At 42.3% G+C, this 21,327-nt stretch overlaps 1 protein-coding gene across 4 annotated transcripts in view; it reads right to left on the bottom strand.

Moving 5' to 3' along the window:
• Window positions 1-21,327, bottom strand: part of DPYD (dihydropyrimidine dehydrogenase) — a 701,931-nt gene that overhangs the window by 504,112 nt on the left and 176,492 nt on the right. For all 4 annotated transcript variants that reach the window (XM_019479122.2, XM_006265262.4, XM_014599709.3 and 1 more), the window contains one exon: window positions 8,131-8,218. In XM_019479122.2, coding sequence (XP_019334667.1) covers window positions 8,131-8,218 — 88 coding nt within the window. The remainder of the gene's footprint in view (window positions 1-8,130; window positions 8,219-21,327) is intronic.

The following is a 21,327-nucleotide window of genomic DNA, read 5'->3' on the forward strand; positions in this document are numbered from 1 at the left end:
TTTAGACAGATTTGGAGATTTGGACATAGACACAGCTTTAAATGTTTTTTTTACGTACCTCAAAATAGCAGGCGGCTACTGAATGCTGTGATGCTGGCGCAGATGAAGCGTCCCACAGGAGTGCAGGGGGCTCCCCAGCACACTTGGCAGCAGACCCAGAAGTAGTCCAGAAGCACTTCCGGTCCACTTCCAGGCCTGCCGGGGAGTATGCCAGGAATCGAATAAGGGACAGTGATCCAAATCAACAAATGTAATCACTGTCCCCAATTTGGGCCAAATCCGAACCGAATACAGCCCGTTTTGCACACCCCTATTGCTTATTGCGCAAATGTCATATAAACACAGGGCAGTTTCTGCTGACTACTAATGCTACACCTCAAACACGGGCATGTCAGAGCAACTACTAACACTAAGCTATAGTTAATGAGCAGCTCTAAGGCTGCCTCAATGAGAAGTTCAAAGGCAAGTCAACTAAGCCAATATAGGGTGAAGTAGCTTTCTGCTGGACTGCTTTCTCCGACAGCAGAGTTTTATTCAGAATAAAGGAGGGTGGACACGAAGGTCTGAGATTCATGAGGTGCCAATAACACCGAGAGTTGCTTCTCGGTAGCTCGAAGATGAACCATCACTGTAAAGCTCTCCAACGAATCCTTTCACAGTGGAGTGTTGCTTCTGGAGGTCCATTCTGCCATTCCCCTTTGAGGAGCAGGAGCACAAAGCACACAAGTACAGGTACTAAAATCCTAAAACCACTCTTCCTAATCTGCCAGAGATAATAAGACAAAATATCGCTTTCTCCTGTATCATGGAAGTACTTAGAAGATTTTATTTGAAATGAAGAGATCACAAATACCCAACATGCTTAAGCTGAACAATAATATTTTCTCAAGGCAAGGATTGTGTTTCAAACAGCAAAGCTAAATGTAAATAGTCTCTCAAAAACAGTTCAGAGCTAACATGCTTGTTTGTCATCATTTGGTGTTAAAAGAAACAAACTAGTATTCACAGTATGATGAATCTAAAGTTATGTCTCACCTATTGAGAGATACAATTGCAAACAGTCTATATGAACGCTACTGAGAAAAGCTGACTGGGAAGACACAATAGAATAGATTGTACCTTTGGAAAGTGGAGCTGTAATCCAGTTTGTATGGAAAGAAAGAATGGAAGTTGTGGTCTAAACTCTACTGAATCACAGATGCCTAACACAATACAGCACAAGTGACATCCTTTTCTCAAAGAGGCCCAAGGCTCATTGAGCCTGGCAATTCAATTACCCTCTCAACCCAGAAAGAGCCCCCCCCCTCCTGAGTTGAGGTCTACTGGCAGAGCAGCGTGGAACAGCCTACATTGTACATGGCCTGTAAATATCTAAAAAGCCTCAGGCTTTAGAGAACAAGAATCCCTGACCTTTTATGATTGCTACAGTAGTTTTTCAACAAAACCTACTATGTACAATGGAGTTCTTAAATGCCTGACAAAAGAATACATTTTCAATACACTACTGTCTAAACAGCATATGTTTATAACGAAACTTGTTGAAACGAATACCTGAGTGTTATATCACTCACCATTTATTGAGAGAATACAGATAAGATGCACAGGCAACCTGGTTTGTATTATATTAATGCTACTTTTCCCCACGCCCCAGCCCTGGCTTTTCCTTGTCTTAACACATCCCTGCCTTTAAAATTTAAACCAATTTGGAAACACTCTTAGCCAAGGAACTACCTGCAGATCTAAAGAGCTCTAGAACTTTATACAGGTATGAGAGCGAGACTGTCTATTGGGGCTGAGGCAAAGACGTTCACATAGAAGTAAGGGAATCTGCTGGGTTAAAAAAGCAGCTTTCTGTGGTGACTGAAAAGAGTGGTAGGGGGAACTGAGAAGGGGAAAAGGTTGAGGTAAGGATTCAGATTTTCAGGGTTTTTCAATACCAAATACCTGAGTCTTTTGAGCTTCCTTTCCTTTTTCAGAATCTATTTTGCCAAGAAATTAGCAGAAGTCATCATAAAGTATCGGAGTCAAAACAATTCCGTTTACAAGATCCATGCGATGGAAAATATTAGGCCTGATTTAAGTGAAGTAAATGAAAATAATTCTCACTGAAAAGCAGAATTTTAGAGAAAACTAATTTTAAACAAAGAACTTGATACTGCCATGTTTTCCTTTTTGTGGAAGCGGACAACTTAAGCAACATGACTTTCAATGAAAGACTCAATAACTTTCTATTATTTTAATAAAAGATTAGAAAAAAATAAATTATGCAAAAAATGAGCAAACAAATACTGGATCCATTTCAAACTTTTCAAAAAGGAAATTCTTATATTTCATTTTCTTTTCCCAAAGGAGGGAGAGACATATTGAAGAAGTCAAGATAAGACTACAATGTTGGTGCCATTGTGAAGACTTTGGCTTCTTCAATCATAGTCCACACTTCAGAGACAGAGGCAGGAAAGAAGCTTTTCTTGGCCAGATTGGCTGACCTGCTTGACAAAGCTTTAGACTAAGATTGCTGGAGGACAGGCAGATAACCACCAGTGCAAGTCCAGGAAGTGACAAGTACATAAACAGCAGGTCAGGTAACACAATGGAACTTACCCCAGGCCAAGGATAGGACTAAGTGCACAAAGAAGCCTAGGGCTTCCAATGGCAAGCTTAGCTGCCTGTATACAAATGCCAGGAGTGTTAGGAACAAACAGGAGGAACTGGCCCTTCTGCTAAGCAATAACAAATATGATCTCATAGGGATAACAGAGACCTGGTGGGACTCCACTTATGACTGGGCCACAGGTATAGATGGCTATACCTTGCACAGGAGGGACCGTGTCAGGAGGAAGGGCAGGGGTGTAGCTCTATCTCAAGAAGCAGTACACTTCCCTATAAGCAGACATTGACACCCAAAGAGGGCAACTTGAAACCGTCTGGGTTAGAATACAGGGAGAACATGGAGAAGGGGGTATAACTGTAGAAGTCTATTATAGAACTCCTAACCAGGAGGAAGTGCTTGACCACAAATTCTCTAGGAAACTAGCAGAGGGTGCATGCTCTCGGTGCATGGTCATCATGGGCGACTTCAATCACCCTGACATCTCATGGGAAAGGCATTCGGCAAAATCTGATCGGTCGTGAAGCTCCATCACTTGCATTGATGAGCTCTATTTGACTCAAGTAGTCTATGGGGCTGACAAAGGGTAAAGTGCTGCTGGATCTGGTTCTGGCCAAAGGGGATGACCTAGTAAGTGACCTGAGGATCAAAGGGAAGCAAGTTGATCACTTTTTCTATCCATTGCAAAGCTGGCAAATCAGTCAGCAATGCAGAAATCCTTGACTTTAGGAAAGCTGACTTTTACAAGCTTGGGAGGTTGGTTGTCAAGGCCCTGAAAGATCATGATCTGACAGAGGGGAATCCATGATGAGTGGTCGCTCTTTAGGGACACAATTCTAAAAATGCAAGGGAAGCACATTCCAGCCTGTAGGAAAGGTAGTAAAAGGGCTGGGAGACCCCCTTGGCTCAACAGGGAACTCATGAACCTCCTTAATCTTAAAAGAGAAGCTTTTAAGATTAAGAAAAGAGAGAGGGTTGGAAGAAGGGAAATACCTCTAAGGAGGATTATGTATCACTGACTCACCAGAAAAGCCAAGGCTGAAACAGAGCTCAAACTGGCTATGGGAATCAAGGACAATAAAAAGTCCTTCTTCAGATACATGAAGTCAAAAGAAAAATAAGGGCAACGTTGGACCCCTGCTGAACCGAACAGAGCAGCTCACAACCAACAACCAGGAAAAAGCTAATTTTCTCTATGATTACTTTGTGTCGGTTTTCCACCAGTCCAAGCAGATCACCCTGCCTGACAGCACACAGGATACCAGGGTAAGGTCGACCATACACCTACAACTGGTGAAGACCTTGTGACAGGACACCTTGAGAGTCTGGACATCCACAAGTCAGTGGGCCTGGATGGAATGCATCCAAGACTGCTAAAAGAGTTGGCTGACATCGTAGCACAGCCAATGGCAAGGATATGTGAGAACTCGTGGTGCTCCAAAGAGGTTCCTAAAGATTGGAAAAGGGCCAATGTGGTGCCTATCTTCAAGAAGGGAAGGAAGGAAAACCCAGGGAACTACAGGCCAATCAGTTCACCTCCATCCCTGGAAAGATCTTGGAAAAATTAATAAAGAATCCATCAACAGCAGGCTAATGGAAGGCGTCATTCTGAGAAATAGCCAGCATCTTTGTTACAGGTAGGTCATGCCTGACCAACCTCATTTCCTTCTATGACCATGGGTGATGCATTACCTGGACTGGGGAGGAGAGGCTGATGTCATTTACTTGGATTTCAGAAAAGCCTTTGACCTGGTCTCCTATGAAGTCCTCATGGTAAAATTGGGAAGCTACAGCCTCAACAACCTTATGGTCTGATGGCTGGGGAACTGGCTCCGTGGCTGGATCCAGAGAGTGATTGTTGATGGAACCGAGTCAACATGGTGCATAGTGACCAGTGGCATCCCCCAGGGTTCAGTTCTTGGACCAGTACTCTTTAATATATTCATAAGCAATCTGGATTCGGGTGTCAGAAGTGGACTGGCTAAGTTTGCAGATGACACCAAATTATGAGGAAGTGCCGTCACTCTAGAGGACAAGCTGGGGATTCAGGCTGACCTGGATAGGCTTGCAAGGTGGGCAGATGAAAACCTGATGACATTCAACATAGAGAAATACAAGGTGCTTCACCTTGGGAGAAAGAACCCACATCATACTACAGGCTTGGCAGTGCTACACTCCCTAGCACCATGACCCCCCACCACTTGGGGGTCGTGACTGAACACAAGATAAATATGAGCCACCAATGCGATGCTGCAGCCAGCAAAGCAAATAAAATCCTGGCTTGCATCTAGTGATGCATCTCAAGCAAGACCCAAGATGTCATCCTTGGTGAGGCCGCAGCTGGAGTACTGCATCCAATTCCAGGTTCCATACTTTAAAAAGGACATGGAGAAGCTTGAGAATCCAGAGGAGAGCCACGTGCATGATCAAAGATCAAAAAATCAGGCATTATGAGAAGAGGCTGAGAGGTCTGGGACTCTTCAGTCTGAAGAAGCATAGGCTCAGGGGGGACTTGGTGGCAGCCTATAAGTACATAAGGGGTGTGCATCAGGAACTAGGCAGCCACCACTTGGGCAATCCTTAGCTTTGTTCCACCTCACAATCTTTTTACATTAACATAGCTAACAAGTGTTCAATTTCATTCATGCTGGCCGGGGTATGGGAGCACAGCCTAAAGCACCATGCAACCTCAAGGAACCATGCCCCAGTCTGTACAACTCCATATTCAGTTTTCTCACATTTTTTCTGGCATCAGCATCAGGTACCAAGTTCCTTGTCCACCTCTCACTGTATAACGATTACTCCTAAAAGGGATACTGAAGCTATGGACTGAATATTCTTACAGCCAGGCTAAGCTGACAATTTAGTAATTGCACAGTCATCAGAGGATTTCAGTTTTTCCCTGAGGAACATAGACACTCCTGAAACAATGAAATTCTGGCACTAGTCTCTTCCAAAGCAGGATTTCCTGGTAAACAGCAGCTGGTCAGTAACTGGTTACTTGCCTCTACTGCAAACACAGACTTAATGTTTGTAGTTTCTAATACCTTTTTAGAGACATCCCATTACACAGACATGCAGAACTAACAATTAAAGGGACAAAAACTGAAGAAATGTCTTGTTTACTGGCAACCTGGATCAAATCTTTTCCCACTTTTCCAGCTCAGCCACCAAACTGAAAAGTCCTTTATTTACCCAGATCTAGTTCCAAGACTGAGCAAAAACTACGCTTTGTTTGAGATAGGGTGACCTTTCTTTAAGAAGGGGGCAACCTCCTTTCCTTGGGCTACACTGTAGGCCTATCAGCCTCCAACTCCAGATTCATCTTGAAACAGGGTAGATCACAGTCCTCCTCCCTGAAGTTGTGCTTCATTTGTAGCAGGCTTCCCACAAAGCTCCATTCTACCCTCGGGAACCTATCTGCAGAACTCTGGCTCCCTGGTTGCCTATACATGTGCTCCGAGGTAGGAGGGAGTGTTTTAATTAGAGCAATTCCTTGGCAGCCTCTCTAATTAAAACACCTCGCCGCCATGTATATTAATCCCCTCTGCAAATTTCAAAATGGCCATCCATGGCCATTCTGAAATTCATAGGGGGCTTAATACACATGACGGTGAGGCGACACTGGAGTGTTCCAATTAGAATGAGGAGCAGACTATTAATAGAGTCTGTTCCGACACGTTAGCACGTCTATAGGCAGTCCCTCTTATTAAAAAGGGTTGCGCCTTGAAATAGGTTTGGTTAGTCCTAGACCTCAGTTCCCCTAAAGCAGTGGTCACCAACCAGTTGATTTCAATTGACTGGTCGATCATGGAGCCTCTGACAATCACTCTCAATCTGTCAGAGGCTCCACGATCGGGAGCGGCAGGACACATGTGGCTGGGCTGAGCCACGCCCCATGCCGCCCAGGCTGGGCTGGGTGAGTGGAGTCAGAGCCTGGGCAGCTTGTCCGGGAGGCAGGCGGGGCGGGGCGGGGAGCAGGGGCAGTAGATCCTGGGATGCCAAAAAGTGATCTTCAACATAAAAAGGTTGGAGACCACTGCCCTAAAGGGAAACAAGTTTACTTGTTAAACTGCTTCTATATTAGATTTGCTTTAGGTTTTCTGAGCAAACAAAAAACAGAGTTAAGACAGAGAGCAGCAATTTCATTACAGATTTCTATCTTCTCCGTTTCACAATGCTTGAAAGAGGTAATAAGAAGCAATATGCTGCAAAGGAGGATAGCATGGCTGGAAACAGATGCCTGCATTCATGAAAATAAATGCTGCATTGATACAACACAGATTATGTAACAGAGAAGTCTATATGCAGATGCCGGGCTGAGTGCCAATCACTGTAAACCACATCAATGTGTAGTTATGTTATAATTGATGAGTGTGTCGTAATATCTTGTTTTGTTACAATGTTTCTTGTTAAGGTATAGAATTTACTGTTACTGTTTCTGTTGCTATTCACATAATACCCACTGTGCACCAAAAATATGGTAGTTAATTCATGGCTGCTGCAGCCCACTTTTTCTTCCATTTCACTTATAGAGATCCCCACATCCCTGCCTCACAGAATAGGTTGGTGAGATGAGATACATGAGATAGGAGCAGCTGGTTGCCTATATATCCTGGACAGGAAAGCCCAACCATCTGAGCAGATTCTGAGTCTGGTTTCAGAGAGAGCAAATCAGGATGCAGGGAAGGGCTTAACATAAAAAGGCAGCTTTTAAAAGGTGAGCAACAATATATGCTTAAACTCAGAATGTCCCCCGCAGTCTAGTTATTGTAGACATCACTCTTTATGTTGGCTTTGCAGTCATCTTTAAACATTGGTATTTTCAACTCTCACACATCCACAGGCAACAGAGCAAGAAGTTTCAAGTGTCATTGTTATTTTTATAATAGCAAAATATTTTTCCTCCATTAACAAGTTTTCAAAAGGCACTCCACCTTCGAAAATGGATTCTATTTATTATTGTAATATTTTACTGATATTACTTGGTTTTGTGACTAAGAACCAAAAAAAGCCTATTTACGTGAACCATTATAATGAAAAACATTCATCCCTGACATGAGCACTGTCATGCCACCAAGTTTCAGCCCAAAGCAAATTTAAACAAGAAAATAATAATCATTTCCTAAAAAGATTTATTCTTTAATAGGAGAAAAAGCCCTCTAACTATAGTGTCTCAGTCAGGTAGCAACTGAGTGTATTCATTACACTGAAGTGTTTATAGTTTTGTCAATAGTATTAATTGATGAAAAGCATCCAAAACAAACGCCTCATAGAGAAAGAAATTTGCTGAAGAAACAGATTTATTGTAAACACTGCCTATGTATGTACAGTACCTCCACAGAACAGCAGCAGCAAGCATAATTAAAAATTAAGAAGAATATGATAAATTTTATAATACTTGTTCTAAACAACATTTTATTAAAGTCTGCAAAAGTCAGATTTGTAATTCAATCGTACAAAAGAAATGCAAGCAACTGCGGTTCTTAGCCTTTCATTTACTACTGTGAGCCTGCTTTTACCTTGTTTGCAATGCTGGTGATAAATGACTTGATGTCCAAATTAGTTGGGCAGCTCTTCTGACAGGGGGCATCCGCACACTTTAAGCATCTGGGGGAATAAAAGTAAATAGGTTAAGATGGTATATATTGCAAATGCTACCAATAGCATATGCAATATGGCATCCAAGCCTGCCTTACATACTTATAAGAGCAAGATTACAATGCAGAGTACAGACTCAAAGATATTACTGACCTTATACACTTCATCCTCACACACAACAATTTCACTTTTAATAACCAACACTTCCTCCAGACTATGGGCACAGCTATGGGTACCAAAATGGCCCCACAATGACCAACCTTTTTATGAGCCACATGGATGAGGAAGTCCTCAAGGAATGCAACGTCAAATCCTTGTTATACTTAAGATATATCAATGACATCTTCGTCATTTGGACTGAAAACCTGCAATCTCTGACTGAGTTCCATCAGAAATTCAACCACCACCATCCCTCCATCCAACTCTCTCTTGAATACTCCAGCACCAACATCTCCTTTTTAGACATGATGATCAGCATCCATAATGGCAAAATACAAACTTCATTATACAAGAAACCCACAGACCAACATACATATCTGCACAGAACCAGAATCCCCCTAAACACACCAAAAAAGCTGTGATATACAGCCAAGCCCTCTGATTCCACTGAATTTGCACTGAGAACACCCTGGATTGCCACCTCGCCAATCTTAAAAAGGCTTTCACCCAACAAGGACACTCCTCCAGAGAGATAGATTGCACATTTGAAAGAGCCACCCAGATACCATGTGAAGAATTGCTGCAGTACAGAAGAACCCCCCCCACAAATTGCACACCGCTGGTTATTACATGTCACCCCTCCCTCAAACCCGTATGGAAAATCCTCAAACAGTTGCAGCCCATACTAGACAGAGACCCTATTCTTAAAGAGATCTTCCCAGAGCCACCAATCCTAGCTTCATACAAGCACCGAACTTCACTAACCTCATCACCAGAAGCAAACTTCCTTAGGCCCAGAACACACCAAATGGATCCAGACCGTGCCATGACAAGAAATGCAAAACCTGCCAACACATCTCCACCACCTCCACTATTACTACACCCCACAACAGAGCCATCAGCGTCCCAGGTCTTACAGCTGCACCTCCAGAAATGTGATACATCTCATCCAGTGCACCAAATGCCCTGATGGAAAAAACATAGGAGAGACCAAACAACAACTGCACACCAGAATGAACGCACACCGGAAATCTATCAAAGACAGGAATACCCAATTACCGGTGGGGGCACATTTCTCACAAGAAAACCACTCTCTCTCCAATCTCTCAGTCCTGATCCTCAAGGGAAACTTACACAACACTTCCCAGAGACGAGCCTATGAGCTCCAATTCATCAACCTCCTGGATACTAAAAATCATGGACTAAATATAGACACTGGATTTATGACACATTATAACCTGCCTGACAGCTGACTCCCCAGGTATTTCTCCACTATTCATCCCCCTTTTCTCCCCCCCACCACCCAGTCTGTCTCTCACCCATTGACTCCTCAATCGACATCTTCACTGACTGCCTATCTTGCATGCATACCAGCCCAGCCTCCAGCTTCTTTACTTTTCATTCCATCCAGGAAGAGCACACACCAACTGCTGAAACTTCCTCAGCCTGACAAAGGGTTTTTGAACCCAAAAGCTTGCTTTTAAAAAAATGTTTTTCCAACTATTTAAGTTGGTGTAATAAAAGATATCAGATTCACCCAAAGAACCTTGTCTACCAATAGCATAACCCTTTTTAAGCACACATGACAGAAGATGATCTGAAAACCAATAATACTTTGCATTTCTGAAGAATCTTCCAGAACAAGTATTTCAAAGTGTCTTAAAAGCACTGCTGAACTAAGTGACTATACCCTTTACGCTGGTGTAATTTACATCAGTTTTGTACACCACTGTAAATTACACTGGTGCTCCTAACACTAGGAGCTGGAGCAGACAGATTCAAAGGTAGCTGCTACCAGTAGGCTCTATTAAAGCATCTCATCACTTGGTGGCAGGAAAGCAGATTTACCCATAGTGAACAGCTACCTCTGAATAGAAGAGGACTGACAATATTTGCACCATTTTAACCTACACAGGTATAGTTTTACCTGCTTCTCCCCTCCCCCTCGACATTTTTCCAAGGGTAACACTACACCAGATTCAAGTAAGCTACACTCAAGTTTACATCATGTGCCCACTTAGTGTGTAGCCAGGTGTTGTGTCCAGTCTTCAGTGATACAATATCTCAATGGTTTAAGTAAGGGTTGTCCACCTGGTGCCCACCACTTACCTGGCCACCACTCCCCCCCCTCCCCCTCCATTGCACCTACAGATGCTCTGGAGTTTGGCAGCATGGTGGAAGGGGGAGTGGTGAGCCAGCTGCCCACATGGTAGCAGCTAGAAGGCAGGGGCTAGCATTGCCCACGTGGTGGGAAAAAGGCAGAAGGGCTCACACTCCGCGTACTATGAAAGCTGCACTGGCCACACAGTGGGGGTTCCAGAGATCCTGTGAGGCCCCTATAGTGTATAACCCAGAGCCTGTAACCAGTGCAGCATGTGGCCACCAACCACTCAGAAGTTGGACAGCACTGGGTTATTACCTCCATTCTGCAGGTGGCCAGAGGCACAGAAAGGTTAAAGAATTAATCAGAAGTCATATGACGTCTGTAACAAAGCAATAAAGAGAAATCTACTTCTGTTCAGTGATTTCAACAAAAGAGCATCCTTCCTCTCTGAAAAGCAGTTCCATAAAATACGGTGTTCTGAATGTACAAGCTACAACTATATCCCATATAAAATGCTTACTGAATCTCCAGATTGTGAAGTTAGGCACTCAAATGTTAGGAGACATCAGAGTTGAAATAGCCCATTTAACATTCTGGCTCCCCTGACATGCATTCTGATACAGTCCTTAACTGTATAATAACATACTCGTCCTTACTCTGGGTGCCAGTTTCCTTTGATGCACTGGATGGAGAGCCCCCTCCAAATCCTCCATTCAGTATTTCTCTTTATCCTTATTATTCAATGAACACCATGCCAGACCTGCCCTGAAGGCAACATTACTAATTTTCTTGGGGGTTGTTTTTTGGTTTTTTCCCCATTGTGCATTGCTAGTATCTAGGTATTTTCATAAATGTTAATCTACCTCTCTTCACAATCTGTAAATATATTCTTTCTAGACCTGGCACTATAACAAATTCTTATGTAACCTTAAGCATGGCACTAAATTTCTGCATACCATAGCTTTCCCGCTGGTAAAGCAGGCTTGTCGCAAATCTTAAATTGATAGTGAAGTGAAACAGGATGTAATTTTGACTACTGAACAATTACATGCATAAAGTTCAGTGATACTTTCATAGAAAAGACAAGAAGCAAAACCAAAGAGTAGAGTGGCTAGTAAATTTGAGTCTCTTTTATTCTGACCAGTTCCTTTAATATTTTAATACATATTAATTACATACAAGTTTTAGATAAGATAGGATCATTTTTACATTTAAACTGTGGATTTACCATCTGTTACTCTTGGAATAAAATGTAACATTCCAATTGGTTTTTCACCAATGTCAACAGGAGTTTGCAAGTATATCTGAGCCTCCCCTACCATCCCCTCCTACCCCCCACCGCCACCATGATAAATTGTATTTTATATTAAAATTCACAGACTTTAACTAGTAATGATTAATGGTGGTTCCTGCAAAGAAAACCCATGTGGGCATATAGGTCTAGTTCACCTGCACAAGTCCCTTTAATGGATTAGGCCCTAAGGCTTAGTCTATTTGACTCATGGCTTTTAAATATATTTATTTACTGTACTTACCCAAGTATAAGATGACCCTGAATATAAGATGACACCCAAATAATTAGATTCTATATATGGGCAATTTATAAATGTGTTATAGTTTATCAGGTACAGGATCCAAGTATCAGAGGGTTGTCTTGAATCTTCTTCCCCCCTCCTACAGCAGGGAAAGTAGTGGCAGGCCGGGGAGGTCAGGTGGCCCCCTTGCCCACTGCCCTACCCACATGTTCCCCGTACAGCCTTCAAGCCTCCCCTGCCGCCTGCACCGCCCCCCCACCCTCAGCTTCACACAGTCTGTGGCTCTCCCTTCACTTGTTCCTGTCTCTGTTCCTTCCTCCCCTGCTCCTCCTAATTTCTACCTGTTCTCCTCTCCCACCCCTTGTTATCAGATACAGCTCTGGCTGCTCCATCCCAGAGCACAGCATGTGGAAGCTCAGCCCTTACCTGGCTATGCAGCAGTGTCAGGGCTGCCAATTGACCAGGCAGGGGCAGGAGTTTCCATATGCTCCATGCCTGGGAGAGACCCCAGCCCAAGCTGGAGCTGAGTTGTACTTGACAGTAAGGGGGACGGAAAGGGGCAGAAGCTGTAGAGGAGGAGCAGGAGACTGCTATAGGTCTGACTCTGGCCCCAACCCGGTCTTAGGGCCAGAATCAGAGCCATACAGCCATTTGCTCCCCGTTCTGCTTCATATGTGAATATAAGATGAAGGACTTTTCCTCCATTACTGGCTTGGGAGCAGGGAAAGGTGGTGGTAGTGGTGGGGGAAGGACCTCATCTTATATTCTAGTAAATACTGTACATACTTTTGTCTATTTTACATTTCAGTGAATATCACAGGTCAAATGCTACATCGCCCATGACTTCTGAAGTCATTAAACTATTCTGGGTTCTTTTTCAGGATAGTTTTAAAGAATACCTAATGCCAACTTGCAAAAAACAGCAAAAATTCATGATCTAACAAGACGACTTACACAGCATTTACAAATCCCCCCATTACTCTTTAGCAGGAGAGTAATGAACCACAAGGCCCTTAATTGGGAGTAGGGACACTTCAAAGGCTCTGGGCAATCCTCAGTCCTAAAGGCTCTTACAGTCTAAAGGTAAAAGGAAAGGAGAGTACCAGAGATAAGCTAACACACAAGCAGATGCACACGGTGAGGAACAGGAACAGTCTTATTGGTTGCATGTATTTTAGGTCCTGTTCCACCTCTCTTTCCCACCTCTCACCCCACACCACACCACCCAATTCGAGAAAGAGCAAGAGTTTTAAAAAAGACATACTGCTTTTCACCTCTGTAGCCACAATCTGCAGGCTGGGTTTTGTAGATAACAAAGGCAAATAGTAAGAAGCGATTTTAAAGAAGGATGTGGCAGTAACTACTTAGATTTTATTAGGGATTTCTTCTCATGTACAAGGGACAACAAAGGAGACACTTAAAAGACAAACTGACAGGTACCTGGTAAAAGTAGGGAGTGCCTTGGAAGATCACTCTGGATCAACTAGGTCTGGGGTGGCCAACCTGCAGCACAGGTGCCACAAGTGGTACAGGCAGACTCTGTGTGTAGCATGTGGCAGACTGGGAAGGGGGACAAGCTGCACTGCAACAGTTAAGGCAGGGAGCAGAAAGCAGAACAGCAGCTGGGTCAGGAAACACAGGGCAAAGAGCAGAAAACAAAGCAGCAGATTGGGAAAGGGAAAGAGATTGGAGTGGTACTCTGGGAGGGTTCAGGACTAACTTGGGGCACACCTGCCAAACAGGCTGGCCCCCACTCGGTATTATTTGACAAGACTGCAAGATCTTAGAGAGAAGGGGAAGAACCTGCATACTTGAAGTGGAGATGAAGGGCAGGTCAGTGATGTGGGGTGGGAAAGGGCAGAGGGGAATGGGTGGACCTTAAAGAAAAGTTGGATGTGATCAGAGCAATCAGCCCAGATGCTCTTACTATCCTGGAAAGATCCAAGGGAAGCAAGGTCACAGTACTCAAGGCCAGATAAGGAGAAGACACGGTGGTCAAGTTGTAGCACAGTGAGGGTTTGGATGACAGTTTTTGTTGTGCAGACAGTTAGGAAAGAACAGAAATCATGCATTACAAAAAGCAGCCATTGCACTCCACTTCTTCTCTACCACTCCCCCAAACCAAGTGGAAAAATAAAACAGCTCTGTAGGAAAGGCTGAGGGAACTGCACTTACCACATTTCATACATTTCCATCGATTATATATGGAACAATCTTATATCAAAATGGAATAGGAAGATACCACAAGGAGATAAACAGCATATCAGTGCTGGTTATTAAGCATCTTTGCCAAATTATTTCTCTTTTTATTATTGAGCTAGTTCACAAATAACAGCTGTTGAAAATGTCAGATATTAATGAGGCAGGGCAATGCAAACCTGAATGGTAGCTTTTTTTTTTTTTTGGTGCCATGAATATGCCAGTACAGACTCCCTCTTATAATAATACCATCTTCCAATTCTCTGAGCGCTCTGCAGACTAAAGTGCATCAGGCTGCCATTAATCCCACTTATCACTCTGACAGCTCAGTAATTACACTACTGCTATAGCCAGGTACTGTAGTCCTAATAAAATATCAACCGCTGCGCAGAATGCATGCTGGTGAGATGTTTTATTAAACTTGGGGGGTTGATCATCAAGTGACATTAGTGTTGACCTATTTTTCTGTTTGACAATAAATTATCCTTTGACCATGCCATAATAGATATTACAGAGTGCATTTACTGTACCCTGCAAGCAAAGGTGAGCTTGGCAAATGGTGTAAATAAAATAGTAGAAACGCCTGCCAGAAAGTTATTACGTAAAATTGCTGTAAATGATTGATCCTGTGAAAAAAATCACAGACACAGCATCATACTTAAGGGAATATGCCAGCAATTATCATAAGTCCCAACAGTTCATACATTTGCCTTTATAAGTAACACTAAAAAAATTATGTTTCTAGTTTACCTTCCCTGTTTTTGAAATACTCTTCTTTGCCAAATCCCCTTTACTTTCCAAAGCCTCTGTCATTATACATAGGATTAAAAATGCACTATGAATAATAAAATGCTAATTTATGGAAAAAACCTTCACTTAATCATCTCTAAAAAAGGACAACCAAGGCACTTAATTGCAGAAATGCATGTTAGATGTTAAAAAAAAACAAAAAAAGCAAAGTGACCTTGATTTTGTTAACTTTGCAATACTAGACTCAGTCATGCATCTCACTTCATAAAAACACCCGCTTTAATAAAAAATAAACTACCACACACGCTTGCAGTGCTCAATTCATGTTAAGTATTTTTTGCCTCCATCAGTCACTGGAACAACAATTAAATCGTTGAGAAATTTGTTAAACCTCCATGATACTGTATCTTTTGAAAAGCAGGGGCCATTTACCACCGGTGATTATTTACCATGTTTGGAGAGCCAGCCTAAAACCTACACAGTGCCTACCTCAGAGTGAATTTGACCCATGATGACATAAGCAAGGCAATTCTCAGGAAGGAAGAGGCAGAAAACATGCAAAGACCCCCACTCAAAAAGCCGCAGTCTGGAAAGAAGTTATATACCCACTTCAGAGAGAAGGCACTGCTTTGTATAATTGCCAGGACAAAAGAGACAGAATATCACATGTAATCAAGGAAACCATGAATTTTATATATAAATGTATTCCAAAAATCTAATTGTCAATACCACTGTAGAGAAGGTTTTATTTTCATTTTTTATGCATGAATCAGGCACAGCTGTAGCAATTGCCCTGTATGACAAATATTAGCTATAAAAGCTGTATAAAAATCATTATACAAGTAAAACTTATTTGTAAAATAAGTATGCAAATCAATATCATCTTATGCAGTTTTATACAGTTTTATGTAAGCGTGTAATGAGACATGCCTGAATTTCCTACATGTGAAAAACTTCAACCTTCTCCACGTTTAGAAGGGTTATATTAGATTCTTCTATCACACAGTTACCTTTAAAGGTAAAAACATGCTCATGCAGCTTTTTCAAGCACAAATTTCAGATCTGTACATGCAAGTAATCCTTACACAGTAACATAATATTAATTTTTACTTTATCAGACTTGCAGATACAAATTTAAGCACCAAACTTAAAAATAAATTCTGGTGTTGGCTGCAATTTGTCTGCACAGAGAAACATACACTCCCATATTCTCTCTCCAATCCTCTACCTCAGTGGTTGGCAACCAAACTTCTAAGACTGAGGGCCAGACTGGCCCAGTTTGGGTCAGCCCTGGACAGAAGCTAGGACCCAGCTGCAGCCGGCACTCTTCCAGGGGGAGTACAGGGAAAAAGACTGCTGCCAAAGCCCCATGTCAATGGGCTGCATCAAATGGCCTTGTGGACTGGATCCAGCCTCCAAGTTACAGGTTGCTCACGCCTGCTCTACTTTTTCTCCAGGTCTATAGATATTTAAAAAATCCAGAAGGGCGGATTGTCCAGACAGCTGAAAGCTGGTATGGAGGTAGAAAAGCAAAGACATTTAATATCCTACATGGAAAGCAGTGGATATTTTTAAAGTAAGCAAAATATTGGAATAGACATAAAGCTTCTGGGGAAAATGTTCTAGTCTTCCGGGAGGGAGAAAATTATGGGAGATACTAAGAGCAAGTTATATCAAACACCATGTAATAAAAAATGATTTCCCTAATCTTACCTGTTGGGAAGTTGTTTTTTTTAGGACAGGCAGCTTTGGGATCTGTTTATCTTTAAAACAAGTAGCTTTGGTGTTTGAGGAATACTAGCCGATCTGGATCTGGACTAAGGGTATGGACAAATGTACATACCTGCTACTTGAAAAGGGGAGGGGGAGCTTCTACTCAGATCATAACAACCGCTACACTCTCCTAAATCAGTGCTTCTCAATGATTTTAGACTCAAGGCACCCCTCATCAGATTCCAGGCACCCCTCCAAGAGTGGCACCCCATTTCAAAAACTAATTTAAATCTTTCAGTTCTTACTTCCTTGCAGAGAGTCCAGAAGGGAGAGAGCCTGAGCCTGCCTTTATCGCCTTACACCTGGAGCCTGCCCTTATCTGCTTATCTCCTCACATTTCCTGAAGCATCCTTCAAAGGTTTTTGTGGCAGTCCAGGGTGTCCCAGCACCCTGGTTGAAAATTGCTGATCTAACTATTATGTCTGCATGACTCTGTGGCAATACAAGAGAGCTAAACCACCCTAACTTTGACTCTGACTGATGCAGGGTTAACATCCACGCAGTTTTGCTGCACTTTTATTCAGTAGCATAACTACTAGCAAGTGAGCAGGGCACCAGCTCTGGGCGCTGATTTAGAGAGTGCACCAGAATATTGACCCCAGGGCAACCTGTAAGAGCTGCTACAGCCAAGAAAGTGAGGAGACTGTCCTGCAGCTTGTACTATGGCAGGTAACAATCTGTCCCCCTTTTCTCCCCCTCTCTACTTAAGACACCACAACAGCTAGCTATGCCTCTGCTTGTATTACAGCAAAATCATGCAAACATAACAGTTGCATCCAAACAGCTGCTATCAACATCCTTTATTAGTGATAGAGTTGTTATGTGTCTATACCCTAGCTCTTACAGTGTGCTTTCTGCTTCTGGTTTCCCTAAGCAAGAGAAATTTAGCTATTATATTGCCTAAAATTATAATGAATGATTGTCTGCCTAACTGGTAACAACATTATCTGACGCACAATTATGCATGTACTACAGAACCAAGGGAGAAATAGATGATCTAAAATATTCGCCCACAATGCATCATCCTAGTTAACATTAAAAAAAAAAAAAAGGCCAAATATTTTATGCTGGGGTTACTTTTGTCTGTGATTTGGAAACAGCTTAAACTCTATCACACTCTATAGAATTTACATTTATTTTGTAAAATAAGAGGTTTCCAGCCCTTCTGTTTAGAGCGAGTTTCAGAAGTTTATGAGTTGAATATAACAATAAGCCACTCAGAGGGTGAAAATCAGAAGTTTTATACAGATAAATGAGAATAGCTGAGTTTATGCTCGCTTAAGATGTAGTCCACCAGCTTTAAAACTAATTTACTCTAACATCTCAAAGGAATGTTCACTTTAAAACTTAATCATGGCAACTTTCTGTGTCAGGATTCTCCTTAAGTGTTTGGGACCACCTTCTGAATGACTTCCCTGAATTTGGAATGGGACAGAAGTAACAGTGGGGAAAATAAATGGGTTTCATCATTCTAAAGGTGAGGGGTAGAGAAGAGAAAGAATTTTAAGCTCAGTGTCACTAACTATTCCTGCAAGCAGAAAAAAATCTTGACTTCCTAACCCCAGAACAGGGAAGAGAACAATTACACCATGTTTTCCTCTTGCAGTTTAATCCTGTGGCTGTCAGCAGCTGTTTTTGTGGCCTCTGAACTTCAGCCATCAATCTTTCATTTTCTTCCTCCGCTCTTCCTCTGCCACCAAAGGAATCATAGAGTCAGAAAGAACCTCAAGGGTCATCTAGTCTAAGCCCCAGGATGAACTCAGGATGTACTATGCAGAACCCATCTTCTGAAATGTTTATATACATTCTTCTAGAGACTTTCCAAAGACTGTGACTATAAATTTCCCTTGGCAACTTGCTCTATTGTCCTACTCTTCTAAAATTAAGGACACTCCCTTCCCCTACCCCAAGACTGAATATGTACCTGTTCTGCTATAGTTTTAAATCTCTGGCTTTGAACTTTGGCTTAGCCAGGGAGAACAATTGTTTTCCCTCTTCTTCACAGGGACTATCCCAATATTTGAAAGCTGTTATCATGTCTCCCCTTAGCTCCCTTGTCTCCAAACTAAACATACCTCTCAGACTTTCCTTGTACATTCTGCATTCTAACCACTATATCAACTTTCGTCACTCACCTCTGGATCCTCTCCAGTTTCTCTAGGGTGCAGACAGAAGTTACATTTGTTGTGCAATCAGTCCCCTGGAAGCGCTCTACAGCCACGCCATGACATATGCAGAGCGCTATAAAAGCAGCCGATTGTACAACAAATTAACCCTCATTAAACAAGGAATCAGATGAAGGTCCTCCTCTTTGAAGTGCCTGTAGGAACTTCTGTTTCCTAGGATCAATCTGTCACAAGATCAGGGCTGAGCTGATGCAGCCCTGCCCCACCCCTGGCGCTGTCTGCAGGAAGGGAGTGAGGAGAGGGGAAGGGGGTGAGATGCAGGCTGTTTGCCCTGCCTGAGTGGGGGCCTGCACTAATTTTGGGTAGGCTTCAGCTGGAAAATTGTATGCCCAAAATGTGCCTCCTAAAATGCAGAACCCAGAGCTGCATACAAATTTTCCAGCTGAAGTCTACCCAAAATTAGTTAAGTAATACTATCACTTCCCATATGCTACATACAGAACTCCTGTTAATGCAGCACAAGCATTTGCTTTTTTTTGGCAACTGCATTGCACTGCTGACTCATGTTGAGTGTGTGATCCACCAAAACCTCCAGATCCCTCTCAGCAATGCGAGTGTCTAATGAATTATCCCCACTTCAGTATGTGTGGATGTGATTTTTCTTCCATAGGCCCTTCTCTAGGTTTTTCTTCTCCAGGAGCTTTGTTGAATTTTGTGCTGTCCATAGCTCAGTTCTCCAATTTATCAAGATCTTTTTAAATTCTATGCCTCTCCTCCACAGTATTTGCAACTCCTAGAATGACCCACAGAGAAGAAACCTGACACCTTTGCTGACTGAATGGAATTACTCTGGGATTTGGAATGAAAAAGGATGGGAACACGGTGGGGGAACTGTGAAAATTGGGGAGTGACAAGCTGGCAAGAGAAAGTAGGCATTGTTGTATTGGAATAAAGGAATTATAGGCATGAACGCCTCTCCAATATTCTTAAATTAATTGTTGTTTTAACTCCTGTGTTTTAATTTCTATTCATTTGTGATTCATGTCACAAAGGATATATAAATGTTTGTACCATGCTCATTTTATCAGGTTTTGCAAACTTGCTAAAAGTGAGGAAGCAGCAATAGCTTTTGACAAGAAACAATACTGGGCAATATAATGCTTGGTATTTTTCCTTGTGCAGTTCAGGACAAATTATCCCCGGTGGTAACAATGTTAGGGGGTTTTGCTTCAGGAACTTCTGTCTTCTCATGTGGAGAATATGTACCTCAGGTTCCAACTGTTTCAAACTATCATTAAATTACAGGTCCCATATTACCTTTGTGCAGTGCCTAACACCAGTTCTGGGTTTTGAACCTGTATTAGTCCCTTAGGACAAGTTCCCAAGATATTTTCCATAATCCTTTCAATTTTTAAAGCTAAAAATTTTTATTACTGATAGCTGCATGAAACCTGGGATATAGGGAAGAAGCCCAGAGATCCAGGAAGAGTATGGACCAGTGCCAGCAAGTAGTCTGTTCACTTAATAGGAATACTAGCTGAGGTGGCAGTGCCTTTTAGTAGTTCTCTTAAAGAGCCTGTTTAGAGTTGTAAACATGGAGTCCTCCTCTTTCATCACCCAGCTCAAGATACATGAACATAGTGCAATAGCTGAAAAACAAGAACAGCAGCAAGGAAAAACATATCATTAACAGGAAAAAAGCAGTTTCTGGAAAGAGAGAAAACAGGTGGTGTGGAAGGATTTGACTCTTTGGAAAAGTTAAATTTCCAGATCAAAAAAGCCTAGAGGCATGGAAGCAGGAACTAAGTCTATATGCAGGGCTTACAATAGGAAATAAAGATGAGAAATGAAGGTAACGCTCGTTTATGCCCTTTTATTGGAGGAAGGAAAAAATATGAGAAGTAAATGATGAGATATTATTGCCAGGATTAAGGCCTGAAACACTAGAAACAGCTGCTACAGGTGTTTGATGAAAACCATGACCCCCACACAGTGAATAAGACCGTATAGAGATACTGGTTTTTATTTAAAATTAAGCAGCGGAGGGGCAAAAAGAGACTTCCATTATGGAGTTAAGAACTTTGGCATCCACTTCTAAGGCAACTTTGAAAATATAAGAGAGTCTCTTGCTAGTGACAGGATCATGTGTAGGACCATGACTCAAGCTTAAAGGAGAGATCACTGAAATAGGTGTAATCTTAGAAAGATCTCCAAATAGAATTGGCAGCTAAACTGTTCAAGGAAACTATCTGAACACTGCCAACTATTACAAATTACAAAGTCCCTAACTCAAGGAACCCATAAAGCAGGACAGGACCAGGCTGGCCAAGAATGAAGACACTGAGGTCCAGTGTGTGCATTACAAAAAGGTAGAAAAGAAAAATATCCAGCCCAGGAACCATAGTGTAAGGAATGTCCAGAATCACTTCATCTCCCAGTGCCTCAGTGACTGGGAAGATGGGGCATGGACAT

The sequence above is a fragment of the Alligator mississippiensis genome, chromosome 5, assembly GCF_030867095.1.
Source record: "Alligator mississippiensis isolate rAllMis1 chromosome 5, rAllMis1, whole genome shotgun sequence".
Classification (NCBI taxonomy): Eukaryota; Metazoa; Chordata; order Crocodylia; family Alligatoridae; genus Alligator; species Alligator mississippiensis.